The sequence below is a fragment of the Linderina pennispora genome, assembly GCF_002104995.1.
Source record: "Linderina pennispora strain ATCC 12442 chromosome Unknown DL89scaffold_1, whole genome shotgun sequence".
In the NCBI taxonomy this organism is placed as follows: domain Eukaryota; kingdom Fungi; phylum Kickxellomycota; class Kickxellomycetes; order Kickxellales; family Kickxellaceae; genus Linderina; species Linderina pennispora.
The window spans coordinates 485,552-512,514 of NW_024468249.1; the positions used below are offsets into that span (position 1 = coordinate 485,552).

The window sequence follows — 26,963 nt, forward strand, 5'->3', positions numbered from 1 at the left end:
CCGCCGTGTCCGCATGTCCGGGGTGGTGTGGTTTTGGCCCAGCAAATAGCCAATCGCCCTGCTGGAATTATTCGCTCTGGGCTAGCGTGTTGCTCCTGGTCACTCCTGGACAGCCTGTTGCTTTTTTATAAAGCGTCTCCGTCCTCTAGCCAAACAACGCCTCTCCGGGTATTGAACCAGAGTCCTTGCTTCCGATAAACCTGCTCTGTCTTCTCAGCACCTTTCTCTACTGTGCCTCCTTCCATTCTCCTATTATCCTCTCTCGCTTGCAATTCCGGGCACGCTCCTATTCCTTCTTTTTTTTTTTTTACTGAATTCCTATTACTCTCCAGCCCTTGCCTGCTATCAGCTAACGAAAACAATCATGTCCCTCTCGTCCCAGGTCGCGGAGCACTACCAGCAGCTCGTAGACCTTCCGCAGGCACAGTGGCTGTGCAGCTATTTAGGGCTGCCCAAGCTAGTCGATTACTGGCCAGCCATGCTCGGTCTTGCTGTTGCGTTCCAGCTATTGCGCCTGTCGTCCAACACCATGTCCTCGATAGTCTTTGGCAAAAAGTTTGACAGTCTGACCGCGCGCCAACAGTACGACTGGGGGATTCGCGTCGTGTCGCAGGTGCACGCTATTGTCGTTGTCATCATGTCCATCCCCATCTTTTTCAACAAGGTGCTGCTCGAGGACACGCTCTACGGCTTCGACCACTACCCCGCGTGTGTCTACACCATTGTCTGTGGGTAAAGTATCCAAATAGGAGTGCGCTCTTTGTATGAAAACGGCATGAGCGGCATGCAGGCCCACATGATGCCAGGTATTTTTGTTGCGTTGAGCGTGCTGCTAACCTCGTGCCATGGCTGCGCTGCGTGCTATTCTGTAGGTATTTCATGTGGGATATTTGTGTTAGCATTTCTGACATGAAGCATATCGGAGTGGGATTCGTTGTCCACGCGGTCGCATCGTTTGGTGTATATATTCTCTCATTCGTAAGTATCTCCACAAATATACTGGCGTTGAGTCAAGGAAGGCTGCCGTGTGGCATATGTCAATGATTTTGGTATATCACTCCAGATTGCACACTGCACGTGGCTCTTAGTAACATAGATTTGTGTCTGACCAACTAACAATGACATGTGCCATGTCTTTGTTTTGTGTAGCGCCCCTCCCTGCAGTACTATGGCTCGTCGTTTATCATGTTTGAGGCCAGTACCATTTTCCTCAACATCAACTGGTGGCTCGACAAGCTGGGCATGACCGGCAGCCGCCTGCAGTTCTACAACGCGTCGATTCTGCTGTTCCTGTACCTGACCGTACGCCTGATCTTTGGTACCTACATGTCATACCAGATGTTTGAGGATCTGAAGGCCAACGGCACCCAGACCTCGGCTTCGCTGTACTACTTCTACCGCGTCAGCAATTCGTCCGTGTTGCTGCTCAGCTACTACTGGTTCTACCTGATGATCAACGCTGTCCGGAAACGCTTCACACCGGCCACCGCTGATAAAGGCAAAGAAGACCCAATGAAGAGTATGTGTGGCTGCTTCTATCAGTTTAATGATTCTTTTATGTCGTCCTTGATTATATCATGACTGCCGCTTTCTTATCGATGATACCGAGTGTTTCAGTTGCACCTATGGCCACCAGGATACTGAGTGAGCGCCCCAAACCATCATACAAATACTGCTCCTGCCCACCTCCTCTATTTCACATCTGCAATCCCAGCAAAGGCAATAGAGGTGCTCGCATCGCTTATACGTATAATAAAATACTAACATTGCATATGCGTGTGGCGGTGGCAGCAAGGAGGTGTCAATAATACGCGTTACGGCTTATGCGCGTTAACGTATGTTCCATGCACCTTCATTCTGATTATTTTCGCAAGAAATAACTCCAATGTGGCTACTGCCTTGTATATCTGCTCCATGTATTGTAGCCATTACGAGCTACTTTTTTGTAAAATGGCCTTTTCAAACTCCACTCTTACGTGCATTGAGACCACCTCGCCAAAATGAGCCTTGACAGTCTCGCTCTCCTAGATATCTTCCACTCTCTGTTCTCCTCTCGCACATTCTCCAAGCTGATCACACAGTCTCCATACCCCTGCCTACTCTATATCTCCACCAGTTATTTTTTGTTATTCAGCTCTGGCCATGAGTTCAACCTTTGACATAGTATACAATACGCTTGTGGATAACAAGCTCTCGGTCAGCTTCTTCAATTCTATCGGGCTCCCACGACTGGCCCCGTACTGGCCGTGTATCCTTATGGCTGCCGCAGCTTTCCAGCTGATCTATCTAGTTGTGGGCATGCTTACATCACTCATCTTTTCGGGAATGTGGGCGCGTCTGACCAAGGTGCAAAAATACAAGTGGTGTGTCCGGAAGGCATCGATTGCTCACGCCGTCTTTATTGTGACCCAAGCACTGGTAATTATTGCCAACATGGATCTCAGGAGGGATCCAGTCCACGGCACGGATCCAGTTGCTGAAAAGGCGTTCACTGTCACAGTTGGGTAAAGTATCGTAGGATGTTGTTCTACATGGGTGACTGAGGATCCTGCACATTGCTGACAAATCCTAAACCCTGTAATCTTGTAGCTACTTTTTGTGGGACATTGGTCAATACTTACCAGAACCTGCACGTAAACGGCTGGGGCTTCATGATTCCACGCTGTGCTGTCCTTTGGTGTCTACATTCTCGCATATTCGCCGCTGCTCCAGTACTATGGCGCGTGCTTCATGATGTTTGAAGTCAGTACAATCTTCCTCAACATCCATCTGGGTCTCAATGACCTCGGATGGACCGACTATGTCATGTACTTTATCAACGGAATGGCAGGTTGTCTCGAGCTTCTTCTTTGCGCGCCTGGTCTATGGTACCATGCTGACCATCAATGTCTGGCGCGAGTTGAGAAACACAACCATCCCGATCAGCCCGCTCGCCTCGGCATACATTCGACTTTCCAACCTGGTGCTGTTGACAATGAGCTATTACTGGTTCTACCTCATCATCAAGGAGACCAAGAACACGGTTCCTGGATGCCGACTTGATCCGAGCCCTGGACGAGATGGACAAGAAGGAGAAGAAAGAAAAGGCATAAACTGATACCAAGTGACAGAGAAAAGCTGCTTGTTCTGAAGCTTCTCGGTGGTAGGCATGGCGTAGACAAATATCTTCAGAATCAAGCATCATCATTTCATTTCCCACACAAAAGCGTTTAAATACAACCAAGTCACCACAGAAGCAGCATGCGATCAGCATTGTTTGTTTGCACCAGAGTTTCCACATAGGCGTCAAAACACTGAAAGTCATTTGTTATAGGAAGACCTCAATAAGATATACTATATCTGAGAGACAGCACTAGGAAAGCGGCTGTAGCTCACTTCTTTTTTTTTTGGTCTGACACAAAGCAAACTAGCAGATATGCCAGTATTTGCCGCCGCAACCCAAATTTCTTTGTGCATATTCTGCAGCGAGACATTCAGAAATATCGATGTCTACCTTCAGCATTATTCATCCCATTGTTCCTAAATGCTCCAAGACCCTTCAACGTTCCTCAATCAACACTAGACAATATATTTCTATGCAGCACACCATGATGTCACTTCTGCTAGTGATTCAGTATGTCTGAGTTTGCCATGTATGTACACGCTGCCATCCACCATGTTTTGCTGCCAAGCCATATTCCTGCGACATCAGCAGCGGAGGCAACGGCCACACAAGGGTTTGATCTGATATCAGTTTAAACTAGCCATTCAGCCTCGTCAACAATTGTGGAAGGGAGCCATTCATAAAGCTGCTCTTTCGCATCACTAAAGGCGAGCTGGTCTTCCCCTGCTTGCTCACTATTCCGACCATCAGCTACCCAGCCTAATACTATAAAATTATAAAAGATCGACAAAGGCAGCTGTATAAGAAGTAGCAAACGAAGTGCCTGGCTATGAAGTGCGTCCCCATTTCCCGCAAGTTATCCTGCTATTCGACTCCTAATATTCTAGCCGATATGTCTCCGTTCGCCTGTAATACTTTCGTTGGTACCTGCTGGGAATGCAATATGGAGTTCACTGATTTTGACGCCTTTGTTGCTCATGTAACTCCACACCTCCATGCTATTGATGATTAAGAAATAAATGATAATCTATTATCCAGCCACCCAAGTGCGCTGTTCGATGTTTACAGATGCATAGAGTTAGTCATATGTACACATGTGGAGGCATTTTCTGCTACTATCGCCACAAATAGCTGACGCATAGTCGATGAGCTGTTTTCCATTTTCATTGGCCGTGACTCATTAGACCATCCAGACCGATGAGCAGGCTGCGGAACTGGTAAAATATAAATATGGCAAGAGGATCCTTGGCTAGCTGATCATTACCATCGGCTTGTTTTTTCTTTGTACAAAGCATCTTGCCTCACAAAATGCCCAGACAACTAACCACAATATCACCGTTCGTTTCCCACAGTAAAACCTGGGTGTGTCCATTCTGCCAAGCCGTGTTTGACAGCCCTATTCTAGCCATGAACCACCTAATAGCATGGCACCCGAATAGACATGGCGAATTCGAGTAGTAAACAAGCTGCTTTAAATAAATGTTATTAGTGTATTTCCCGAACTGCTGGCTATTGAGTGCTTCGTGGTCGAGATGATGCAAATCAGAATACTAGGCATCAGAGGGGCCAACTGCGGCCATCATTGAGTGGCTAACAGTAATAACACCAGCGTCAATCCAACTAATGGGCCAACCAGGAAGAGCTCCAGTTCAATAAAACGATACAGGGTGCGCATGTCGAATGATAGGCAGTCAGCTGCCATATTCAACACCTCCTCTCTTTCCAAACAGCCAACCGTATTAACACAGACGCTTTGCAATCATAGCCCACACCTATCCCTCGTTTCTTTCTACGACCTCTATGAATGCCAGCATGGGTATTATGATACAGCATTCGGCGATTTTAGGAAATACTGTAGTCACATAATGGTAAAGCACATATACAGCCAGTCATCAGCGTTTGGAGCTACTCGATAACACGCTTCGCCTTTAACTAATCTCCCCTCAACATTCTAACAATGGATAGGCGGCTAGCTAGCTGATAACATCACTCGCGTTGTATGTTTTTGCGACGTGCATTTTTCAAAGACTCCCTTATAAATACGTGTCCAGTCGCCTTTCATAAGAAGGCACGCTGTCTCTCTTCCGTTAAATAACCAAACTTACTCGCACAGCATGTCTGATATCGATAAGCAAACCACTGCCAGATTCTCCGTCAGACGATGTCTGGCCATGCATGTATTGCTTTGATGAATTTCCCAGTGTTACGCAGTGCTGGGACCACATTCTTGGCGCACATCCGTATGGGAAATAACTAGTGGTTATTGCCAGTATCTATAGAACCACAACACTCTATATTCTGTATACTCATCATGCCAGGCAAATACATTTGTACCAGCCATACAGGTCAGGCTATCAAGGGTAGCGACCAGAAATTCAAGGAATATCAGGGTTAACGTTACACTTTGTTAGGATGTTTCCCAAAACCTTCACATTTACTATGAAGCTCTCGAACCCATGGCTATATGCTGACAGCAACTTCGCTAGTATCTAATGAGTCAATCTTGCAGCTGGATATTAAATGACCAACGCTCACTAGTGCATTGAAGTAGGCTAGTTAAAGCTAGTGCTTGCCATCCTTCTGGCGCTTCCCAGAAAACAGGGACTTCGCAGCAGACTCTGCTAGCTTCGCTGTGCGTCTCTCCAAGCGCTTGAAGCGCTTCCAGTCACCGTCGGTTGCTGCCTCGGTCAAGCCAGGGAGTGTCTGCGCTCCATATCCCTTCCAGAGCGCAGGACTAACCAGAACATTCTTGAACCAGCTGCGGCCAGGAAGCCCCTCCTCGTCTAAGAAGTGGCGCTCATAGAAAGCCACCTTGTCGTTCAGCTCCTTCTTCCACTGGATGCAGTACGTTTGTCTCGGGCCAGTAGCGGCAGCGCAATCGCCGCCAAACCTTCTTACAAGGGCATCCCGGGCAAAAATATAGTGGTGGGCAGCAGCAAGCAGCTTCTTCTGTGCATGACGCAGGTTCCTGACTGCCTTCTTGGCCTGGCGATGGTTGCGGTGCGACGAGCCACGGCCATCCTCCGAGAGCTTGGAAAGAACAGCCTGCTCGAGGTCATCGACATAGTGCTTAAAGTCCCACGCATGCGAGACCGGGTTGAATGGGACCAGCGGTTCGTCAGCCAGACGGATTGTCAGTAGACCCCAGACCTGAGTCAGTGTCTTGTGGATCTTGAAGCCAGGGTCGGTGAAGGTCTCGGCAAACTTGAAGCTGTCGTAGTTGGAATGGTAAACGCTGCCAGGTCCACTAAACCCAAGATCAACCGACGAAACGCCGATAAAATCGTTGAACGCAGTAAAATCGCTGCCCGATCCGAGTGGCCCGATAGGTGGAGCCTTGTCACCTGGGTGGTGGTGTGGCCTCCTGCGACTGGCCTGCTCTCGCTCATACTCGCCCACCCAGTGCTGGTAGACAGTCTGATTGCTGTCAACATACGGAACCTCCTTTGCGACGCTATACAGCAGAGACTTGTACAGCGGCGATGCACTCGAGTAGAATAGCGAACCGCGAACAGCCACATCCACATTGACATACGCAACAGCCTCGGCACCGAGCAGTTTCTGGTGCTCTTCGACCCACTCTGTCGAACCGACCAAGCCATACTCCTCGGCATCCCACGATGCCAGAATAATAGAGCGACGTGGGCGCCATCCATGCTTCAATAGTTCGCCAAAACCGCGTGAAAGTTCAAGAAGAGCAGCCGATCCTGAAGACGGGTCGGATGCACCGGCACACCAGGCATCGCGGTGATTACCAATGATTACAACGCGGTTGGGTTCTTCCCAGCCTTCAATGCGCGCAATGACGTTTTGAATTGGGGTGTTCTTGTACTCGACCTTGTTGAGGCAGGTTGACATCAAGCTCGCTCGGTCCAGTCCAGTACTCAACACCCTTCGATGTCAGGACCGCCGACCCAGTTATCGCCTACATCCTTTGCAGGCTTGCCTTGGCCCTTCAAGGCACGCAGCAGCGGCTCGGCATCGCGGTATGACAGAGGCAGTGATGGGATGTGGTTCAGACTCTCTGCCTTGTCGACATCAATGCGCGGTGCATCCTTGGTTGAAGCATAGCCAGGCGTTAGTGGGTCACCTGGATAGAGACTGAGTCGCTGGACAGACCCCCGCTGGAATGACGATTCAGGTCTCCACGGCCCTTCCGGGTAGACCGGACCTTGGACGTAGCCGTCATCGGCAGGGTCCGAGTAGATCAGGACACCACGAGCACCATCCAGCTCAGGCTCCGTAGACCTTCAGCCCACGGAACACATCTCCGTAGCGCACCAGCACAATCTTGTCCTTTACGCTAATCCCAGCCGCCTTGAGAGCCTTGAAATCCTCATGCGATCCGTAATTGGCATAGACAAGCTGACCAGTGACGTTGCCATCGGCGGAGTAGCCCGTGGAAGGCAGGCAGGTTGTTCGGATCCTCTGATGCAGGGTCGTCTGGAATAACATCTTCCTTGAGCCCAGCCTCGAAAGTGAACTTGGCCCGTGGTTGCATTGAACAGCGCAACTCTCTGGTCAACCGGGTAGTTCAGCCACGGATAGTACTCTGCAATCTCAGCATGGATTCCTTGATCACGGAAGTAGTCGCGGGTGTAGACAGCCTGAGTGCGGTTTATGCCGGCGACATGTGTCCCGGACGTGTAATACCAGAGGTTTTCGCGCAGGCGCTCAGTCGAAGGGATGGCAACAAATGCCTTGCCTGCATCGAAGTTGGGGTCTGGTGTATGAATCTTGCTGTTGTGGTGGGTGCAAGCGCTAAAGTGCCGACTGACAAAACCTAGAGTCAAGAGCGACCCAACCAGCGCCAGCAAACCAATCCTGACTTTGGCTGCTGTGGGCCGACTGTGGCGCTTGGCTGGAGCCGTCACAGCAGCATCCAATGTCTCGTGAACTAACTGAACTTTCTCGTCAGACATGGGCTACAAATAGCGGGAAAAGGGCAAAAAAGTTTACAAAAGAAAGCAATTGAGGAACGAGGTCGAGGAGTTCCTGGCGTGCTCCTTTTCAGTGTGTTTCTGCCAAGAGGTGAGATGACCAGTTGATCCTTCACCACCGGCTTTGCACGCCATTTCCGTGGTACAACAACAGACGGTATATGTCGGAATCCGCTGGATGATTGACGTGTGCGAACAGCACAGGGCACATGACGACCAGGGCTGGAAGTGGCCAACAGCACATTGCAGAGACTGAATTGGGCAATTTGTGCAGCAGGTTTCGTCAACAGCCGCATGTTCTACAACAGAAGTCGATGGTTTCCGCGTAAACTTTTAGCAGGCCAGGCTGGGATATAATTCAGCATAGCATATGTATCGGTTCAACTAATCACCGTGGTAAAACAGCGCTAAACAGCTCAAAACTTGCGCAGGAACCGAGCAGCATCGTTAACGAGCCCAGCTGCACGCTCCTCGTAGACCTGGAATGCCTCCCAATCGCCATCCTCGGCAGCTTCAGCCAGGGCTGGGAATACCTGCGAGTCATAGCCCATCCAGCGGCCAGGGACTGACCAGAATGTGCTTGTACCACTCGCGACCCGGAATGCCACTGGGGTCAATGAAATGGCGCTCGAGTTTGGCAACCCGCTCATTGATGCTCTTGCGCAGCTGGTGGCAGCGAGCGCGGCGGCGATTGCCGGCCATCTGGCAGCCCTCACCGTAGACACGCTGCAGATATTGGAGTCTCCTCTCCAGATACTGTGCACTGCGAAGCAGATTGTGCTGGGCATGACGGAGATTGTGGAACTTTTTGGCAACAGCCCACTCTATATCGGTCTTGTCAGGGATCTGGGAGGCAACGTATTTCTCAATGACGTTGAGATATTGCTGTAGTTCCTCAGCATATGTCGTTGGCTTGAGGTCAAGAACTGGGTCGTCTGCGATGCGGATAGTCAGTAGACCCCACAGGCGTGTCATGGCCTGGTGGAGCTTGAAGTCAGGGTCAACAAACTTTGACATCCAGTTAAAGCTGTCATAGTTGGAGTGGTATGAGCCCACATAACCACCGAAACCCATGTCGATTGACGAGATTCCAGCATGTGCCATGAACGCAGTGAAGTCGCTACCCGACCCGAGCGGGAACACAGTTGGCTTCTCAAGCTTATCGTCGCCAGCATTCCTGGCTGAATCCCTCAGCCAAACATCGTAAACAGTCTGGTTAGAGTTGGGGTACGGCACTTGCTTGGTAGCTTCATGCAGCAAATGCTTGAACACTGGTGATGCACCAACAGCATATCTCCTACCACCCACAGCACCGTCGACATTGATGTAGGCGACAGCCTCTGCCTTGAGCCAGCTGCGGTTCTCCTCAACCCACTCGGTGGAACCGATCAGGCTGTACTCCTCAGCATCCCAGGAGCCGAGGATGATGGTGCGACGCGGGCGCCAGCCAAGCTTTAGAAGCTTGCCGAGACCGCGCGAGAGCTCAAGAAGGGCAGCAGAGCCAGAAGACGGGTCAGATGCACCAGCACACCAGGCATCGCGGTGGTTGCCGATCACGACAGCGCGGTTTGGCTCACCCCAGCCTGGGATTCTGGCGATGACGTTCTGGATAGGAGTAATCTTGTACTCAACCTTGTTGAGCAGATTGACGCTCAACTCGCTCGGACCAGTCCAGTACTCAACGCCCTTCGATGTCAGACCACCGACCCAGTTGTCGCCTACATCCTTTGCAGGTTTGCCGAGTCCCTTCAAGGCACGCAGCAACGGCTCGGCATCGCGGTACGACAGAGGTAGTGACGGGATGTGGTTGATGCTGGTTACTTCACTTGGGATCAAGGCGCGGCGCATCCTTAGTCGCAGCATAGCCAGGGCGTGAGCGGATCGCCAGGGTAAATCTGGATGAGCGAGACAGAGCCACGCTGGAACGACGACTCGGGCCTCCACGGCCCATCTGGGTAGACAGGGCCCTGGACGTAGCCATCATCGGCAGGGTCCGAGTAAATAAGCACGCCGCGCGCGCCACCCAGACCAGCAGCATAGACCTTGAGACCGCGTGTCATGCCGCCGTAGCGCACAAGCACAACCTTGTCCTTGATGCTGATACCGGCTGCCTTGAGGGCCTTGAAATCGTCGAGTGAGCCCGTAATTTGCATAGACAAGCTGACCAGGTGACGTTTCCGTTGGCTGAGTACCCGTGGAAAGGCAGGCAGGTTGTTTGGGTCCTCCGATGCAGGGTCTCCAGGAATGACGTCTTCCTTGAGCCCAGCCTCGTAGACAACATTGCTCGTGGTTGCATTAAACAGTGCAACGCGCTGGTCAACCGGATAGTTCATCCACGGGTAGTACTCGACAATCTCTGCGTCGATTCCCTGCGCTTGAATATAGTCACGCGTGTAGACAGCCTGGGTGCGGTTGACGCCTGCAACATGTGTCCCGGACGTGTAGTAGTCAAGGTTTTGACGCAGGCGCTTGGTGCTGGGGAAGCTGAGGAAGACCTTGCCTGCGTCAAAATCGGGTGTGTGCGGGGTCAGATGCTCGTGCTCGCATCCGTGCACACCGTTGGCAAGGATGTGGAAGGCTATGGCAGTACCAGCGATAGCCAGCAGACCAATCTTGATCCTCTTGTACATACGCTGACACTTGTCTGGCGTGTGCGTGGCAGGTTCAGCCGGCGTGGAAACGAGGGGCTGCTTCTCATCAAGCATGCTATATAGAAAAATAATGTAGTGTGGAGGGTAATGGGGTGATAATGGCAAAACAAATGGGAGGAGGGAGAGAAGCCAGGTATTTACAGGGTGCTGGATGGTGCCAAGAATTGCACTGTCGGCCTGCCACATGCGCTGGCGCAATGGGCATCACAAAGGTCCGAGGCGGCGGCAGCCAAATCGTGGGATTTTATGCATTTTGGCTGCACAGGTCGGGCAGATCACTTCAAGCCGCAAGCCCCAGATAATCACAATTTGATCTAGGCACTAGATAAGAGTCCTGGCCAGTCTCTGGATTTTTAGCTCTTTTCTCGTTTTCTTCAATTTGAATTTTCACAATTCTGCCCGAATTCGCTATTATTACCACAATGCCCGCTGGACAATACGGAGGATACGTGCCAGCCCACAGTGCCTATGAGGTACCGCGTTCTGTCGAAGGGGCTCGGTGCTGCAATGTGGTTCTGGATGATGTACCGCATGAAGCAGGACGGACCAGCTCTCTTTGTAAGTTTCAATTCTGAATGCGGCAGAGTGAGCCCCCCTTACGTGTGTACTAACAGAGCTGAAGACTTGCTGTTGTGTAGGGTCTGCGTCATCCCTGGGAGCACGGTGACCACGGCAGCCACGGCCACAAGGAGGAGGGCGGCCACTAGAGCGCATATACCAAAGTCTTACGTTTTTGTCTCAAATACACCACACCATATATTCAGAGCTGCTGCGTACACCGGAGAGTTTATTTTGCATTCCGACATTATTTCTTGGGCTTGGACGCACCGTACTTGCTTCTGGCCGGACATCCGTCCCTGGACACCCTGCAGATCAAGCGCACCGCGCACAATATGGTACAGCACACCAGGCAGATCCGGGACTCGCCCGCCGCGCACAAGCACGACGCTGTGCTCCTGCAGGTTGTGGCCCTCGCCGGGGATATACGCGATGATGGTCTTGCCGTTGGTCAGACGCACACGGGCGACCTTGCGCACGGCCGAATTGGGCTTCTTGGGCTTTGTTGTGTAGACCTTCACGCACACGCCCTTGCGCTGCGGGGACTTGTCGAGAGCAGGCGCCTTGCTCATGCTGGTGACGCGCTTGCGCATGCCGCGCATGACCTGGTTCAGCGTGGCCATGGTCGCGTGCTGCGGCTGCTGTGAGATCATCGAGGCCATGGTCGGCAGCCTTGTCGTGAGGCGTGGTGCAGCGCTAATGCGCAGGTTCTGGAACGCAGCAAACATGATTTCGAGCAATGTGCAGGAGAAGCAGAAAAATTTGCAAAGGAAAGCGCTGATTTCAGCTTCAGTTGCAGACGAATTCGGGCTAGCTGCGAAAAGGCCGCGGATCGATAAAGAGCAGCGAAAAATTCCGGTAAGCCGGCTCGCCAGCCATGCCGGCTCGCCGCTAGATCGAGCTGTTACCATGCGCAAATTTCAGGTGTGAGCGTTGAGAGAGCTTCTGGGATTTTGGCTGGGCTTCGAGACTGTTTTTCATTTGCAAAAAATTTTTACTCACTTTTACCTTCACTCCGTTCCACACTCCTCCATTTTTGTACACTTAGAATATGCCTTCGCCTGTCCAAGTATGCATCCAGCCTTCTTCAGCGCTTGGCGCCAACGAGCCGGCCCGCGTTCCTACACACCGTGTGCGCAACCCGCCCCTGGTCGAGCCAACTGTGGCCACATTCACGCTGGGCAAGCGCCTGCCAAAGCTGCTCTCGGACCTGCACGTCCCCGTCAGCACAGCTGCGGGCTCAGTGACCCTGCAATATTCTGTGCATGCGTGTCCGCGCCGCGTAAAGCGCGAAATCGGACTCGTGTTCCCTGACGTTGTCGGCCGTGAGAGCGACCTTTTGTTCATACCGACATTCCAAAAAACCGTTTCAGCGATGATCGCCGGAGGTGGTGACTCACAGGAAGAAAAGGACGAGAAGCTGCATCTGTTCTACCGGTGGGGCGGCGAGCTGGTGGGGCGGCTGCAGGCAGCAGGGTACTGGGCAGACATTACCGACCCAATGTCAGGAATGGCCCTATTTTCGCACTGCGGGCCGTCGCCGTACCCGGATGTCGAGGGAGCCGAGATTCTGCTGCACTATCGCCCGTTCAACATCGGCTGCTGCTTTGTGCTGTCGCACCCGCACTGGGGCACTCATATTTACCCGGCCACTGCATTTACGCTGGCGCCTGCTGAGGTCGTCAACCGCGTGCTAGCGGAGATGAAGAGCAGCGGATACTGAAGACACCTGTTACTCTGCAAGCTTGCATTCACTAACTCCTCGCCCCTATACATAGCCTCCTTTTATACACCTCGCATTGCACCCAATAAACCAAAAGCCATGCATTTACGCGCATCTATTCGTTTGCAACGACCTTGATTTGGAATGTACACTGCGGCAAACCCAGCGTTTCCGGACTAACCACGGCATTGACGCCAAAGCTGTCCAGCACACCGCGGATGATGCCGCACGGCAGCCAGGTGTACGGCTGTGCCCTGCGCGCCGCGGCTGCTCCGCCGTGGTTGCTTGACATGCGCAGGAACCACTTGAACTTGTTGTCCTGCAGCACATATATACCGCGGTGGTTCGTTTTCAGGTTGTCGACCTGTCTGTTGAACAGCACCATCCACATGTCCTTGCACACAAACTTGACGACATCAAGCGTGTCTGTCAAGCGCCGACCCACAGGCGCGTAGCGCTCGGCCAGCCGCCGGCCAACCCGGAACCCAATGTTCTCCAGCTTTACATACACCTGCTCCAGGACCTCGTTGTCGTCTGGCAGCTCTGTCCACCCCGATGCCATTGCTGTGCTGTCGCCGCGGGTTGAATTGTCGGTAGCGGCCTCCTGTGGCTCTTCCTCGGGGTCCAGGCCAAGCGAGAGCCGCGCTGCTATCCGCTTGGTCTCTAGTGTCGTTGACACTACCGTGTTGACGAGCTCAGGCAGCAGGAATTCCAACGCATTCTCGTTGAGTTGTCGGCCCTCGGAGGCATTCCCGCCATCTAGCGACAGGGCAGACAGTAGCCGCGCGGTGGTATTTAAATCGGCGCTCATTAGAAAAAGAGAGGTATGCTTGCAATTTTATAAAACTGGAGAGAAGAGAAAGGGAGCCATCCTCACTTTCGCCGCTTCTTGATGCCGGCTTCCCGGTCGCGCGGATCGATGACGACGTAGTCCTCGACTTTTGGTGCATACTCTGACTCGACGCGATCGCGGTTCCGCTTGAATGCCAGCGAGTGCGCAAGCCAACTGTCCGAGCCGCCCGAATCGTTCAGGTTGTCGACATCGGCATCGAACTGGCTGCGCTGGCACGACTGGCAGTCAGCCACGCCATGGAGCATGCACTTGCCTGTGTCTTCTGTGGCGGGCTTTGGGTTTGCTGGCTTGGACTTGCTCGAGCGGATCTTGCTCTGGAAGCTGCCTAGACGTGCAAACAGCTCGTCCTCGCGCGACCTCTTGTCCTGCTTAGGACTTTTTGGGACCAGATGTCTTGTACTGGGACAGCAGCGCCGTCAGTGCGTTGGCTTGCCTCTTTGGTTTGGGGTTTGTTTCGGTGTCTTCTCCATCGGCTGCCTTGCGCTTGTCCTCGCGCTCCTTGAGCTTCCTGATCTCTGCCTCGACGCTCTGAATCTGCGATTGCATCTCGGCTTGCTTAGACTGGACGGCAGTCTTCACGACTGCAGGCTCTGGCCCGGGCATTGGCTTGGGAACTGGTTCGATATCCTTGGCTGCCTTTGTCTTTTTTGGAGCACTGACCTTTGCCGTTTCCTTGCTAAGCATCGGGTCGTTGGTGAGCAGGTCATGGCTGCTCTTCATTTTGGATCCGGCCCGCGGTTTGAAATCCTCTTCTTCGTCATCGTCGTCAAACGACAAAAGCTTCTTGTTCTTGACTGTTTTGATCCCTTTGTTTCTTTTTGGTGGCTGGCTCCTCACCCTGCCTGGGCAGCGTACGGGGGACAATATCAAGGAACGGGTTGTCCAGGACACGCACATGCTTGATCGACCTCTGATACACCGGCCGCTCGGTCTCCTTGTCGACCTCTCCTTCGCCCAGCTTGAGCATATTGAACACGCTGTCACCAACAACGGTCCCAAAGATTGTGTGCTTCTTTTGCAGCTCAGGCGTGGCTCCCAGCGTGAAAAAGAACTGGCTGCCGTTATCATTCGGTCCAGCGTTGGCCATGGCCAGAAGGCCGCGGCGTGTGAACCTCAGTCGCGAGTGGAACTCGTCGGCAAACGGCCCATTGTAGATGGAGGTGCCGCCGGTGCCGGTGCCGGTTGGATCGCCGCCTTGAACAATCCAGCCAGGCACGATGCGGTGGAACTGCGTGTTGTCGTAGTACCCTTCAAGGCCAAGTTGGATGAAGTTGCGGCAGGCTTTGGGACATTCCTTCGGCCACAGCTCGATCTCGATGTCGCCCGCTGTCGTCTCTAATATGACCTTGCCGTTGGTTGGCGGCTCGCTGATGTAGATATTACTCATGGCGGAGATAAACGGAGATACGGCGAAATGGAAGGGTGCGGCTAAAAGGTAGTTTTTGGCTGAAGAGGGCTGAAAGGCCATGGCTCGATTTATGGTCTAGAAAAACGCTCTGGTGACACGGCCCCATATGCAGGGCTAATCTGCCGGTTGAGGACAGCAAACCTCGCTTTCCTTGGGCCGGCCAGAAACTGCTCGAAAAATCCAACTATATATATGCCATACTATGAAATCGAACGCAAAGAGCAAGACTGGATCGGACCGCGCAGTACCAAAGACAGACAGCACTGGATCAAAGGTTGCCAAAAAGCCAAAGAACGTCCAATGCTCTGAAACGGGAAAAGCTGCAGGCCCTGCTGGCGGCTAAAAAGGCCAAAGAGCAACCAGCCGCCAAGCCAGCAAAGTCCAGCCACCAAGCCAGCGGCTAAGCCCGGCCAGGCTGCGCCAAAGCTCAGCGCGCTGCAGCAGAAGATGCAGCAGAAGCTGAAGGGCGCACGGTTCCGGTGGATCAACGAAATGCTGTATACGACCACCGGCGACAGGGCCTTCGACATGGTGCAGAAGGACCCGGCCATCTTTGAGGAATACCACCGCGGGTTCTCGTCGCAGGTCGAGAAATGGCCTGTCAACCCCATCGACGTGTTTATCGGGTATCTGAAAAAGAGCAGCAAGAAGCTGGTGGTCGCCGACATGGGCTGCGGCGAGGCTGGGATTGCCGCGGCCGTGGGCAATCAGCACGAGATCCACTCGTTCGACCTTGTTGCACACAACAAGTACATCACGCCGTGCAATATCGCCAACGTGCCGATGGAAAGGGACACGGCTGACGTTGTTATCTTTTCGCTGGCGCTGATGGGCACGGACTTTTTGAAATTCATCCGCGAGGCGAACCGCATTCTGCGCAAGGGCGGAGAGCTCAAGATTGCCGAGGTGGTGAGCCGAATCCCGGACATCGATGGGTTCGTCAAGGCGCTGGAGGGCCAGGGGTTCAAACACACGCACAAGGTAAGCATCTCGGCTAGAATGGGCAACTATACAGGCCGGCCATGCCAACTCACATGCTGTCGCTGCTGCTGTAGGATGCGTCAAACAAGATGTTTATCATGCTGGATTTCGTCAAAACAAAAAATCCGCCAGCGTCGTTCAATGCAAACTCGACGCTGCTCAAGCCGTGCATCTACAAGCGGCGCTAGACTGCTTATCTCGCGTAGATAGTGCTCTGTTGATGGGAAATTCTCGGAAAAATAAAAGTTTGGCTTGTCATCATCATCACTGACGAAACGGCCAAAGGCAAGGTGGCAGAGCTTTTTATTGCCCGGCACCTTGTTCTTCTCTACTTCACCCCTCCTTTTCTACAGTTACTTTTCTGCACCAGTACACTTTGCACTACCCCTCATTTTGCGCGGCTCTACTTTTCAAATGAAGCTGGCACGGGCACTGGCAGCTTTGCGGAGGCCAAGCAGCGGCACCTCTGCGCGGCTATATTCGGATACAGCCCGGAAACTACAAATGTACCGCAACGAGCGTGCGCTGATATTCCCTGGCCAGGGCTCGCAGGTCGTTGGCATGGGCAAGGATCTGTACGAGACATTTCCGGCATCAAAGCAGGTGTTTGAGGAGGTCGACGAGGTGCTGGGATTCAAGCTGAGCTCCCTGATGTTCGAAGGAAACCAGGCAGAGCTGACGCTGACCAAGAACGCACAGCCGGCCATCGTGACTGTCTCTGTGGCCGCAACACGTGCGCTGGAGCATGCTACTGGGCTGAAGGCAGAGGAAATGTATGCATACACAATGGGCCACTCTGTTGGCGAGTTTTCGGCGCTGATAGTGGCAGGCGTGGTGTCGCTGGAGGACGGGATCCGGCTGATTCGCACGCGCGGGGAATCAATGCAGGATGCAGTCAAGGAGCGCGAGTATGCGATGTCGGCATGCATGCTGCGGCGGGCCACGGTTGCGGACGTGGTGGCCGAGGTCGACCGGATCCAGCACACCGAGGTGGCAAACGAGCTGGGGGCTGGCGAGGTTGTGCAGGTGGCCAACATCAACTCGAGCAGCCAGATCGTGCTGAGCGGGTCGAAGAAAGCCGTGGAGCGGGCCATTGGGGTGCTGCATGCGAAGCGCCTGGCCATGCGCGCCATCAACCTGCCGGTGTCGGCGCCATTCCACTGCAAGCTGATGACGCCGGCGAGCGAAGCGCTGGAGAAGCGGATCGGCGAGCTGAAGCCGGTGCGTGGCCCAGACGAATGGCTGATGCCGGTGATCTCCAATGTCACAGCGCGGCCATACCAGACTGCTGCGGATGTCGAGGAGCTGCTGGTGCGGCAGGTTGACAACACCGTGCAGTGGCTGCAGTCCATGGAGTATCTGAAACAGCACGGCGTGCAGCGCTGGGGCGCCATGGCTCCCGGCAACGTCGTGGGCAATCTGGCCAGCAAAGAGTACGCCAAGGACATCGTGCGTCGGCTGTCTGACGTGGCAGCCATTCATGACTTTGCTGCTGTGCTGAGGCGACAGCAGGAACGCGGCTATTAAACGACGACTCAGTTTATTATCATACCAAGCAATAAAAAACACTGACATGGATGTATGTGCTCGCTGGCAGACAGAGGGGGCTAGTGGCAGCTGGCTCCACGCACGGCTCCCCAGTCGTCAGTCGAGTACTTGTAGTGTCCGGCAATGGCGCCGCCAATGACTGCCAGGATGAGGAAGCCGTTGTAGGTCATAAAGATAAGCATGAGTGAGTACGAGTAGGCCACCATCAGGCCGTAGAAAATGGCCCGCTGCCAGCGCACCTTGTTCAGCACTGCGGCCGTGCGAATAAGCGGCGCCCCGGCTCCGTCTATCGGCAGCGTCGTGCCAGCAGGAGCCATCGACTTCTCCCACGAGCGCACGCTTGTGCGAGCCGCCTCGTACAAGTATCCGAGCAGGAACACTGCGAGGCAGGTGAACACTAGCGACGCGTTGGAGTTGATGCGCCAAAAGTCGAACAGAACGCAGACGTTTTCGGTCTCCCAGTTGAACGACATGTTCATTGCGCACATGGGCCGCGTCGAGTCACCGCCGTGGCCGCCATGGCCGCCGTGGTCTCCGTGTCCGGGCATGTCCATTGTTGACAGGGTTTGGAATTTGAAAAAATAGAAGGGCTAAAACGAGAACAGAAGTGAAGAACAGAAAGGTCATGCTGCCATCGGCTGTTTTTTTCTATCCGCTGCTTTTTCGACCATTTTTGGTGGCAGTTTATGTGCTCGTCCTATCTCCCAGTGGTACAAGTGTTGGTGTATTTGCCTTGCATTGGCAGCTCGATATGTAATCCGGAAGCAGTGGCCAGGGTGTCGCTGAATGTCTGTCTCGCTCGAGCAAATAACGCACACACTGCCAGCTTACTCGCATCCTGTTCAGAAGAGTCGCTCCACGCACGGCCCTAGGCCCATGGCACACATCTCCGTCCTCACTGGCAGCATCGCCGACTCGTTTTGAAAGAAGGAGTTTATTCAACAAGGAACTTATAATTTACGGGCGGGGAGCGCATCGCTATGCCTAGCCCCTGCCATTCCGCTGCATGTAGTCTACTTGAGCTCGTCCTTGAACGCCGAGTCCGGGTGCTGGCCCGTGGGGATGGGCACGAGCCCAGGGACGAATGTCTCGCGGGCGCCAATGAGCTCGTAGATGTGGTCAGCGACAAACCACCTTGGACGGCCCATCCACAGCTCGTGTGTCCACTCAAACTGATCAGAAGGCTTTGACGTATCGGGGACCATTGTAAGGTGCAGAAAGATAGCGAAAGAGAAGAAGGAATTGCAAAGGATGATATGCTCATCTGCATGGGCAGTACATGGAGGCCTTTTATAGTCTGCAAGGACAGCCAAGGCTGCACCCGAAGAGCCTTGATAACCCCGTGCTGGAATGTGCCGTGCTCCTTCCCCCACCCCAAAAGCCGTATGCAGTATGCACGAAATGATGGCCGGGCGGATAAGTCATTGGCATCACGAACTGCGCTCTGTTCTACACGGCTGCGTGGCTCTCGCTGCTCCAATGTCACAGGACACGCAGTACAATTGGAGAGGCTATGAGGCCCAGCGTTGTTGCCTACGTCCTCCGTGTTTAATTCATTGTCGTGGACCTGGGGATTCTGTACAGCTTTGTCTCTTTGACGCAAGCCTGCCCTCACAATGAATGAAAGCCTGTCGCTGGGAGGCAGGAAGATACTTTTTAGACGACGAGTATCATGCATGTTGTAGGCACGGCATGCATATGTGCAAATCCCTCTCCCATGAGCCTGCTGGTTCGCTGTTCTGGCCGAGCCGGCTGGGGGACTATGGCGGTTCATTTGTGATGTGGAAAGGGGTATAATGTATTTTTGTAATTAGAGAAAGAGCAAGCTGACACGCATGCTGGACCACCCCTAATGTTGCTGGAGGACCATGTGCAAGCAAAGGGGGTCTTTGTGCATATATCTCCTCAAAAACACAGGCAATGAGCCTATTCGTTGCTCTGGCGCTCCTCGCCAACCAGTGGGCCAAGGCAGCTGCCCGGCGAGTCGTATTGGAACGGCCTGAATCCTGGCACATAGCCGAACTCTGAGTGAATGATCTCTACAAGCAAGAACATGGCGTGATGCCTTAGTTTCGTGGTGCAATCCTGGGATTTACTCCTGTCCAAAGCATCTGGCAGGCATGGGCACTTATATACGCCTATTTCTCTGCATGTGCAGAGCAACTAGGCGCGTGTTTGAAGGTACTTACTGTCGACGTGCTTTGCGAGGCCAAACTGAGGCGGCGCCTCCCGGTACATAATTGCCTGGCCGGGATGGTGGCTATGGCTATGGTCGTGGTGGTGGTGGTCGTGGCTGTGGCTGTGGAGCGAAACCTCCTTTGAGGTCTCCTTGACTTCTACTTCGACATGCTCGTCCGCGACGTCCACCTCGACCTTTTCCTTGATTACGGTCTTTGAGCCGCTGGAGCTGCTGTCAACAGAGGTCGTGACCTTAACGTCCTCGTGCGTGTGGCTGTGGCTGTGGTCGTGGCTATGGTGATGGTGGTGGTTGTGCGAGTGGCCGTGGTCGTGGTCGTGGTTGTGACCGTGGTGGTGGTCATGGCCGTGGTGGTCATGGCCATGGTGATTGTGGCTATGGCCGTGGTGGTCATGGTCGTGGTGGTGGTGCTTGTGCGAGCTCGAGAACTCTTCGGTAACAGACACCGATGTCTCCGTCTTTGCCTCTGGCATTCTTACTGTTTGCTAATTTTTTGTTGCTGCCTAGTATTACAGGGGAGAGGGGAGGAGATAAGACAATAAAGAAAAGAGAGTGTAGAAGAGAGCTGCTGTCCCTTTTGCAACCGCGCCTTGCCGGGCGTCGCTGCTGCTTTTAAATGGGTGTTCCTCCCTCTGCACTCTTTTTCTGCCACCGCTCTTTCTAGGCAGCCTTTAGAAATAGTGCCCAGGACCTCGCATTTTCGTGAAGGATTAGCAGCTCAAACTTTTGTTTGCAAGAAAGCTGGCCATATTGATCTGCCTGCCAGGTTGCGCCTACGCAGCCCGGGTCAGGTTCAGGCTCTCTACTAGACCATGCGCGCATGCAGTTTGGTTCAGAGTATCAGGCCCCAGGCACCTCCTGGTCGCTCGGAATGGCAGGCCAGTGGCCGAGCGTGCGTCGCAAATAGTGTGTCTGGTGTCTGTCGCCAGGGCTCTTCTGCTGCATGCATCTTGCCTTGCACTACGACTGCAGCCCGTCAGACAAGCCGGCGGAGCTCTAAACCCACGAGGCGGTTCGGCTCAGCGGTTCGGCCTATCGGGTTGTCCCTGCCTCGCAGCCGGCTTTCCGCGCGACGTAATCAGCAGCGCTCTGGTGTCCAGGCTGCTGGCGTCTGCAATGCTCCCAACCTCACCCTTTCAGCTCATTTCCAAAGCGCTGCACAGTTTCCATTCTACTCCTCGATTCGACCTGCAAATCTACTAGTTTCGACACATGGCTTCAGGGTTTTTGCGATGGAAGAACCACGTCGATAAGCTGCTGCGGTTCAACCATATGACAATGACGTTGAGTGCGGAGCCGTTCAACCTGTCGAATTCAGGTGCACAGGCGATGAACCACCAGCATCACAAGCGGCACAGCGAGCGCATGAATCAGCGGTTTGCCGTCGAGAGCCGGCATGCGACGGTGACCATACAGTATGCGTTCGACTCGACCTCGAACTTTCCGCAGCCGTTTTTGGCATCCACCCCGCGGTTCCACTCATCGTTCGAGCCGAGCCTGCGGCACCTGCCATGTATCCTGCTCCTACACGGCAATGAGCCTGGTGGATTTGATGTGGCCCGGTGGATGGCGGGTGGGATCTCGCACGCGCACCAGCTGATGAACCCGCTGATGCCCAGCAAGTTCGGCTCGTATTCGGTCTACAACGTGCAGGAGTTTGGCGGAACATTCAACCAGTTTGAGGGAGGTCTGGAGGACGAGCCCATGTATACTAGAGTCAAGACAGAGAAGGTTGGCGAGACAGAGCCGAAAAGATCGAGGGCACGGTATGTCGAACCGGCGCCGCCGTTAAGCCTGTTGAGTCTGTCTCGGCCAGGGTACCTGGAAACATCGTCGTCACATACGCCGACCTTTGCATCGCAGGCCACAGCGATTGCTCGGCTGGTGGAGAACCTGCGAGTTCCCTCAGTCCACATTATCGCACACCAGGTTGCAGGGCCGATTGCGCTGGAGATCGCGGCGCTGTCTGGGTTCCGGCAGCGTGTGCGCTCAGTGTCGCTGATTGATCCACACCTGTCGCCGCCTGGAAAGGCACGGCGACTATCAGACCGGCTAGGGCTGCTTGGCCCCGAGTGGACGCGGACACGAGCCGCGTACAGCGCGCTTGCGCGATCCTCAGATGACCCATACTTCCGGCAGATGGTGTCAGAGATATGCGGCAGCGAGAGCATTGCGGAGATCGACGATGATATGGCGATGGCCCAGCTGTACGAAGGCATCAGTGTGTTTTTCTCGCACTGGAATCTGCGCAAGCCAGGGGTGCTGAGTGACCTGCTAATGTGGGAGCAGTTTGACCGCAAGCTGTGGGGGATGGTGAAGGCGCCGGTGCAGTGCATCAACAGCACCACTGATGCGGACGGCAAGTTCCAGGCTGAGGATCTTGCCAGGGAGGAAGCGACCAAGGCGGCGCTGGCCAGCATCCGGAGCAAGCCCGAGTTTGTGCGGCTGGCGGGATCAGGCAAGATACTGTTCCCATTAGGCAGGGTCAGCGACTTGTGTCTTGATTTTATCCGCAGACATTAAGAATGGTGAATAGAATTGGCCACGTATATAGCATATCATTGCTCCCACACCCCTGCAAGCTGCTCTACTTCTGCTGCGATGCGGATTTCAGAGGGGAGAATGTAGAGGAGCTGGACACGCAGCTTGTGTGAGACATTGCTACCAAACACCCCTGAGTCACTCACCACTACATGCATGAAGAATGTCATAAAATGTGACTGGTCTCGGGTGCTACTTGTCTCCATTCACCGGGCTTTTGAGCTTGCTAAAGGCTATTCAACCGATCCTCCATTTTTAGACACCCAGACATACCGTCTTTTTCTTCGTGAAGCGAATGCCGCTTTCCTGGTCCCGTATCATGTTTCAGGCATTACGGCGTGCCAATCACTTTCCTTAGAACCTGACTCTTCACTCACCTTGTCCCCCGAATATCTCTTCCGATAAGGTTACAAGATAATGCTAGCAATCGTTTTCAAGGGCACTAGGCGGTGCCTGCTCGGTATACTGCTCTTCTGAATGCTTAAAAATGACAATTGCAGTTTTGTGGGGCCGAGGAACCGGTGAAGTGACGAAGCGGTACGATTGCATTCCCTCTATGCCTGCTTTTCATTTTCGTTCTTTTTTCTACGCTTGTTTGCAATACTCTGCAATTAATATTATACATCAAACACGGAGTGAAGCAGTTGGCAAAAACGAAGCTTTCGGCGCGAAACGTCCTGCAGCGACAGCCATACAATAGTCTTCACATATCCGACAGAGCCTTGTAAATTGCCAGGGTGTAGACATAGGCAGGAAGGACCGGCAATTCCATATTAGGCAAGTGTGTATGTGGGTTGCCACGCCACGAATGCGCTGGTGCTCGGCTGGCTATCTTGCTGAGACTCCGAGAACTGGCCGAGCTTGCACCTCTACTGCATTGACACGCCATCGGGATAGACGCATTTGGAATTTTGTAAAAATGTGCCATTGTCTGCGGATATAATCAAGTGGAGCATGGTGACATGTATGGTTGAAATGTCGCCGACTCGAGTGGCTATCTAGGGAGAGCCCAAGCCATGTTTGCCGTTTTCTGCTGTGCTCGCTTCCCCCAACCACTCCCTGGCTCCTGGGAGGAATATATGATGGGCAGTTTTGCGAATAATTCACCACCACCATGCACATTGTTGGGCTCGTTTGTTCACACCAATGGAGAAACAAAACGGAACCACCTTACCTACAAGACGTATAGTAGGGATGCTAACAAACCAAAAGGTGCTATTGTAGCCTCTAAAATTCAGACGCGCAGGCTGGGGGAACTCCAAGATGTCGACATCCACCCCTTCGCAGAGCCGTACTGGGCTGCTCCCAGGACAGGTCCGGGTGTTGAGGCTGCAGACAGCCAGCGGACAATACTACTACACAGCGAACCTCGACGATACTGGAAGCCCAGCAGCAAATGCCGCATGGCTTTACAGACAACATCGCTACGTAACGGCGAGCGAGGATGAGCGAATGGGCGCAGCGCAGATGCACACAGGCTTGGTGCGTACTGGGACAATTGCTCAGGCTAGTATCTGCCAGGCCCAGCATTCGCCGTTGTCTCTGGTAGACCGATGCATATTCGCAATGCAGGAGGGCCGAGCAGTCATGATCCATGGGAGCGACAGGCAGCATACAGAGCCAGGAGTCCCGAGTTCCTTAGTGCCATGCCCAGAAAAGTCCGCGCTGAGGAATTCACCACGCAGGGTGCTCCATGCAACCCGGTGCACGAATAAGCGCATGCGTGAGGGCGGACTGGCAGAGGAACAGCAGAGGTATGACAGACAAATCGCCTGTGCAACCTGGGGCGAGTGCCCAGCGCACTACAGGGCCATGTGCCCATGACACGGTTACTGGTCATTGGGATGCTTCTTCGGTACTGGGCGTGGCGGGCGGCGGCAGGAATCGATGGCAGCCGGAATCGTACGCAGTTAACAGCCAGCAGCTTTACAGTGGTGTGCGAAGAACGCAGCAGCGGAATCTAAGTGTAAGTTTGCATTAGCCGTTCCAACATTTGCACATTCAGTCTTGCATGGACAGCAGGATGTAGTCCATGGCTTACCAGTGGTTGTGAGCTGCGATATATTGCTTTCATGGATATTGCCGGGTTTCTTGTTTCTCTCAGTATAGCCCCGGAGCTGGCGAGCCTGCTCTACATGTGGCATAGAGCACGCTTCTGAGAGATCCTGGCGGACTGCGAAAGGCAAGCCGGTGGGGGAGAGGCAAAGCCGGCCACTCAAACACACCTATTGTTGTATTTTCAGCCGTCTTCTCCTACTGGATGCAATTTGCGCTAGGCTGGCGTAGGAGCCAACAAACGAATCTCCCACTCGCCGAAAATTCTGACAGATCGCCCCTTTCTCTCTGCAGGAGGCTGGCCAAGGGTAACCCTACCCACCCCTCCGGCCCCTCCCTGGACATCACTGGAACAAAATTTGCCGTTTTTAGCGCCGACAGACGGCGGGAACACAGCAGGAAACTATTTTTGGGCGAACATGCTGTGCTGTCGTGGGGTCGCCAGCAGTGTCTGAGGCACACCTGTGGGGCTGTCTTTTTCGTTTCCTGGGCCTGGGCATTATAAAGGCAGGGCTGGTCGCTCTGGAACATGGTGGTGCACAGAATCCTAGAGCCGTCCACTTCATACGCACACTAGTATTCCACTTTGCTTTCTTCTCTGTTTCCCCCCACCTTGTACTGTTCATATTCACGCATTCTCCTTCTTTGTGCACTTTCTTTACTTCATTAGCAAGGCGTCTACCGGTGCCTGCTCGACAAATCAATCCAGGCAAACCTAGACCATTTCAACGCACAGATGATGCTCTTTCGGAAGCGCTACGATTCACAGCCCGTGGCGCCTGACCAGCACAGTCTTGGCTCACGGGTTCGGGCCAGTCGGAGCGGGTCTCTGCGGTCCCTGATCGGACGCCACCGTTCAAAGGGGAGCGATGACGCTGCAGCGCGGAACCGTGACCTGGACTCGTTCTGCTTTGTTGAAAAGCCAGACACGTCAGGTTAGTATGGCCTTGTGCGAATGGAGCGAAGAAAAAATCAGGCATATGCAGAGGCATTCCTAGTGACCAATATTCCGCCGAGCTCCGCCACGTCGCCGCTACATTGCCCTGCGCTGATATCTTGGCATGAGCACCGCAGCAAGAAGAAAACAGCGGTGCACATCCTTTTACCCAACCTCGCAGCAGGCTTTTCCTAAAACAAAACACGGGTGCCTTTTTTTTTGTTGTGCTGCGTTGTCCGCTTCACTTCCGTGTAGTTTCCGACTATGCCGATCGCCAGTCGCCTAAAGGACGCAGATACTCGTCGGTCTCGGTTGAAGGGGTTGTGATGAAACGGCACCGGTCAGTATCCACACCAGCGGCGCTACGGAAGCATTCGCAGGCATCGCGTGCGGGGCGACTCGATGGCATTCGGACCGGCAGAGATGGCGTCTGCGCAAAGGTTTCACGTGGCGAAAAGCAGTATTGCGAATGGTACGTATCCAGTTTCCTCTACGTCTGGGGCGGAGGTGACTGCGCAGGCAGCTGCTATGATTTTCGCCATATGGCGTCGTTGGGGGAGGGAGAAACGATGTGACAAAGGGTAGCCAGACTCCAAAAAACCGGGCTGAATCTCGCTTTCAGAAGGGTTTCTTTCGACGCTCCAGCAGCGCTGACCATTTTTGTGTTTGTTGACATTCACATCATATAATGCCCGTTTTGGCCGGTGCGGGGTGCACGTTCCAAGGCCATGTTTCAGGCGCCTCGGCATGTTTCTTTTCGCTCCCTCTACGGGGAGCCAGGTGTGTGTGAACTGGGTAACATAATGTGTATGGCCACCCAGTTGTCTTTGCTGGCGCTATCCGCTTGTCTGCCGGCCAGTGAATGGGCCTATATATGCGCCGCACGCAGCTCCCTATTTGCTGAATTGCGCCCATATATGCAGGCGAGGCTCGAGATTCTGAGCTCAAGTGATGTGCACACGCCGCGAGGCAGGCGAAGCGAGGTGTGCGCCTGCAGCATGTCACAACAATGGTCTCTCTCCCTTTTGCTGAGCCAATCCCCGCCTCTCTGGCTGCCTCTGCGTTTCTACCGACCATGCCTTGCACCTTGTCAAACTGCAGTCGGCATGTTCGGTGCTGGCACCGCCTCCACTGCCCCCCGCCGGACATTCTTGCCAAAACTGTGTTTGGCCCAGGGAGCCGTGCTGTCCGTGCTCTCCCATTGCTGCTGCCTCTGATCGGCATTCTTCCTGACTGGCGCTTTGCGACCATGCATGGTGGGGGAGAGGGAGGTAGTGCAAAGCGATTCTGCCGTTCTAGACCAGGTCCGCGAAAAGGCTGATTGATAACAGCGCGCATCCACAGACTCCGTCATGCGGTGCAAATATTGGCTACGCGATTTGTGCATATAGGCAGCAGCTGGCGCCAACTATAAAACGAACATGGGTTCCGATACGCATCCCGCCTGTCCCTGTTTTTCCTTCAGCTT

General features: G+C 53.7%; 15 protein-coding genes across 15 annotated transcripts; 8 read left to right on the forward strand and 7 right to left on the reverse strand.

Annotated features, from left to right (window-relative positions):
- Positions 1–364: 364 nt before the first annotated feature.
- DL89DRAFT_253699 (uncharacterized protein) lies at positions 365–736 on the forward strand (the record flags this gene model as incomplete). Its single annotated transcript, XM_040885205.1, has 1 exon — positions 365–736. One exon carries the CDS (start codon positions 365–367, stop codon positions 734–736), a length of 372 nt encoding a protein of 123 aa, XP_040746976.1.
- A 365-nt stretch (positions 737–1,101) lies between these two features.
- DL89DRAFT_3603 (uncharacterized protein) lies at positions 1,102–1,834 on the forward strand. Its single transcript, XM_040891572.1, has one exon. The coding sequence runs from the start codon at positions 1,186–1,188 to the stop codon at positions 1,579–1,581; it is 396 nt and encodes a 131-aa protein (XP_040746977.1). The 5' UTR covers positions 1,102–1,185; the 3' UTR covers positions 1,582–1,834.
- Positions 1,835–1,882: 48 nt separating this feature from the next.
- On the forward strand, positions 1,883–3,231 carry DL89DRAFT_263781 (uncharacterized protein). The gene is made up of 5 exons (XM_040885981.1): positions 1,883–2,499; positions 2,625–2,669; positions 2,713–2,802; positions 2,831–3,022; positions 3,060–3,231. Exons 1-5 carry the CDS (start codon positions 2,257–2,259, stop codon positions 3,090–3,092), a joined length of 603 nt encoding a protein of 200 aa, XP_040746978.1. The 5' UTR covers positions 1,883–2,256; the 3' UTR covers positions 3,093–3,231.
- A 2,434-nt stretch (positions 3,232–5,665) lies between these two features.
- Positions 5,666–8,025, reverse strand: DL89DRAFT_289478 (Zn-dependent exopeptidase; the record flags this gene model as incomplete). Its single annotated transcript, XM_040889960.1, has 5 exons — positions 5,666–6,891; positions 6,941–6,995; positions 7,033–7,335; positions 7,370–7,531; positions 7,588–8,025. 5 exons carry the CDS (start codon positions 8,023–8,025, stop codon positions 5,666–5,668), a joined length of 2,184 nt encoding a protein of 727 aa, XP_040746979.1.
- Positions 8,026–8,459: 434 nt separating this feature from the next.
- DL89DRAFT_263784 (Zn-dependent exopeptidase) lies at positions 8,460–10,376 on the reverse strand (the record flags this gene model as incomplete). Its single annotated transcript, XM_040885982.1, has 3 exons — positions 8,460–8,576; positions 8,614–9,863; positions 9,962–10,376. The coding sequence occupies 3 exons, from the start codon at positions 10,374–10,376 to the stop codon at positions 8,460–8,462; spliced, it is 1,782 nt and encodes a 593-aa protein (XP_040746980.1).
- A 1,123-nt stretch (positions 10,377–11,499) lies between these two features.
- Positions 11,500–11,875, reverse strand: DL89DRAFT_273571 (30S ribosomal protein S12p; the record flags this gene model as incomplete). The annotated part of the gene is made up of 2 exons (XM_040889079.1): positions 11,500–11,526; positions 11,558–11,875. The coding sequence occupies 2 exons, from the start codon at positions 11,873–11,875 to the stop codon at positions 11,500–11,502; spliced, it is 345 nt and encodes a 114-aa protein (XP_040746981.1).
- Positions 11,876–12,261: 386 nt separating this feature from the next.
- DL89DRAFT_263786 (uncharacterized protein) lies at positions 12,262–13,057 on the forward strand. The gene has a single exon (XM_040885983.1). It carries the CDS (start codon positions 12,304–12,306, stop codon positions 12,973–12,975), a length of 672 nt encoding a protein of 223 aa, XP_040746982.1. The 5' UTR covers positions 12,262–12,303; the 3' UTR covers positions 12,976–13,057.
- A 33-nt stretch (positions 13,058–13,090) lies between these two features.
- DL89DRAFT_219109 (transport protein particle component) lies at positions 13,091–13,537 on the reverse strand (the record flags this gene model as incomplete). The annotated part of the gene is made up of 1 exon (XM_040884375.1): positions 13,091–13,537. The coding sequence occupies one exon, from the start codon at positions 13,535–13,537 to the stop codon at positions 13,091–13,093; it is 447 nt and encodes a 148-aa protein (XP_040746983.1).
- Positions 13,538–14,594: 1,057 nt separating this feature from the next.
- Positions 14,595–15,215, reverse strand: DL89DRAFT_273572 (cyclophilin-like protein; the record flags this gene model as incomplete). Its single annotated transcript, XM_040889080.1, has 1 exon — positions 14,595–15,215. One exon carries the CDS (start codon positions 15,213–15,215, stop codon positions 14,595–14,597), a length of 621 nt encoding a protein of 206 aa, XP_040746984.1.
- A 468-nt stretch (positions 15,216–15,683) lies between these two features.
- DL89DRAFT_253706 (25S rRNA (adenine645-N1)-methyltransferase) lies at positions 15,684–16,405 on the forward strand (the record flags this gene model as incomplete). The annotated part of the gene is made up of 2 exons (XM_040885206.1): positions 15,684–16,217; positions 16,292–16,405. 2 exons carry the CDS (start codon positions 15,684–15,686, stop codon positions 16,403–16,405), a joined length of 648 nt encoding a protein of 215 aa, XP_040746985.1.
- A 23-nt stretch (positions 16,406–16,428) lies between these two features.
- Positions 16,429–17,784, forward strand: DL89DRAFT_3721 (acyl-carrier-protein S-malonyltransferase). The gene has a single exon (XM_040891592.1). The coding sequence runs from the start codon at positions 16,632–16,634 to the stop codon at positions 17,742–17,744; it is 1,113 nt and encodes a 370-aa protein (XP_040746986.1). The 5' UTR covers positions 16,429–16,631; the 3' UTR covers positions 17,745–17,784.
- A 40-nt stretch (positions 17,785–17,824) lies between these two features.
- DL89DRAFT_219525 (Ctr copper transporter) lies at positions 17,825–18,253 on the reverse strand (the record flags this gene model as incomplete). Its single annotated transcript, XM_040884395.1, has 1 exon — positions 17,825–18,253. One exon carries the CDS (start codon positions 18,251–18,253, stop codon positions 17,825–17,827), a length of 429 nt encoding a protein of 142 aa, XP_040746987.1.
- Positions 18,254–19,734: 1,481 nt separating this feature from the next.
- DL89DRAFT_3680 (uncharacterized protein) lies at positions 19,735–20,529 on the reverse strand. The gene has a single exon (XM_040891581.1). It carries the CDS (start codon positions 20,433–20,435, stop codon positions 19,929–19,931), a length of 507 nt encoding a protein of 168 aa, XP_040746988.1. The 5' UTR covers positions 20,436–20,529; the 3' UTR covers positions 19,735–19,928.
- A 645-nt stretch (positions 20,530–21,174) lies between these two features.
- DL89DRAFT_253710 (uncharacterized protein) lies at positions 21,175–22,485 on the forward strand (the record flags this gene model as incomplete). Its single annotated transcript, XM_040885207.1, has 1 exon — positions 21,175–22,485. One exon carries the CDS (start codon positions 21,175–21,177, stop codon positions 22,483–22,485), a length of 1,311 nt encoding a protein of 436 aa, XP_040746989.1.
- Positions 22,486–24,074: 1,589 nt separating this feature from the next.
- On the forward strand, positions 24,075–26,123 carry DL89DRAFT_3805 (uncharacterized protein). The gene is made up of 3 exons (XM_040891597.1): positions 24,075–24,469; positions 25,229–25,493; positions 25,751–26,123. Exons 1-3 carry the CDS (start codon positions 24,197–24,199, stop codon positions 26,068–26,070), a joined length of 858 nt encoding a protein of 285 aa, XP_040746990.1. The 5' UTR covers positions 24,075–24,196; the 3' UTR covers positions 26,071–26,123.
- Positions 26,124–26,963: the final 840 nt, after the last annotated feature.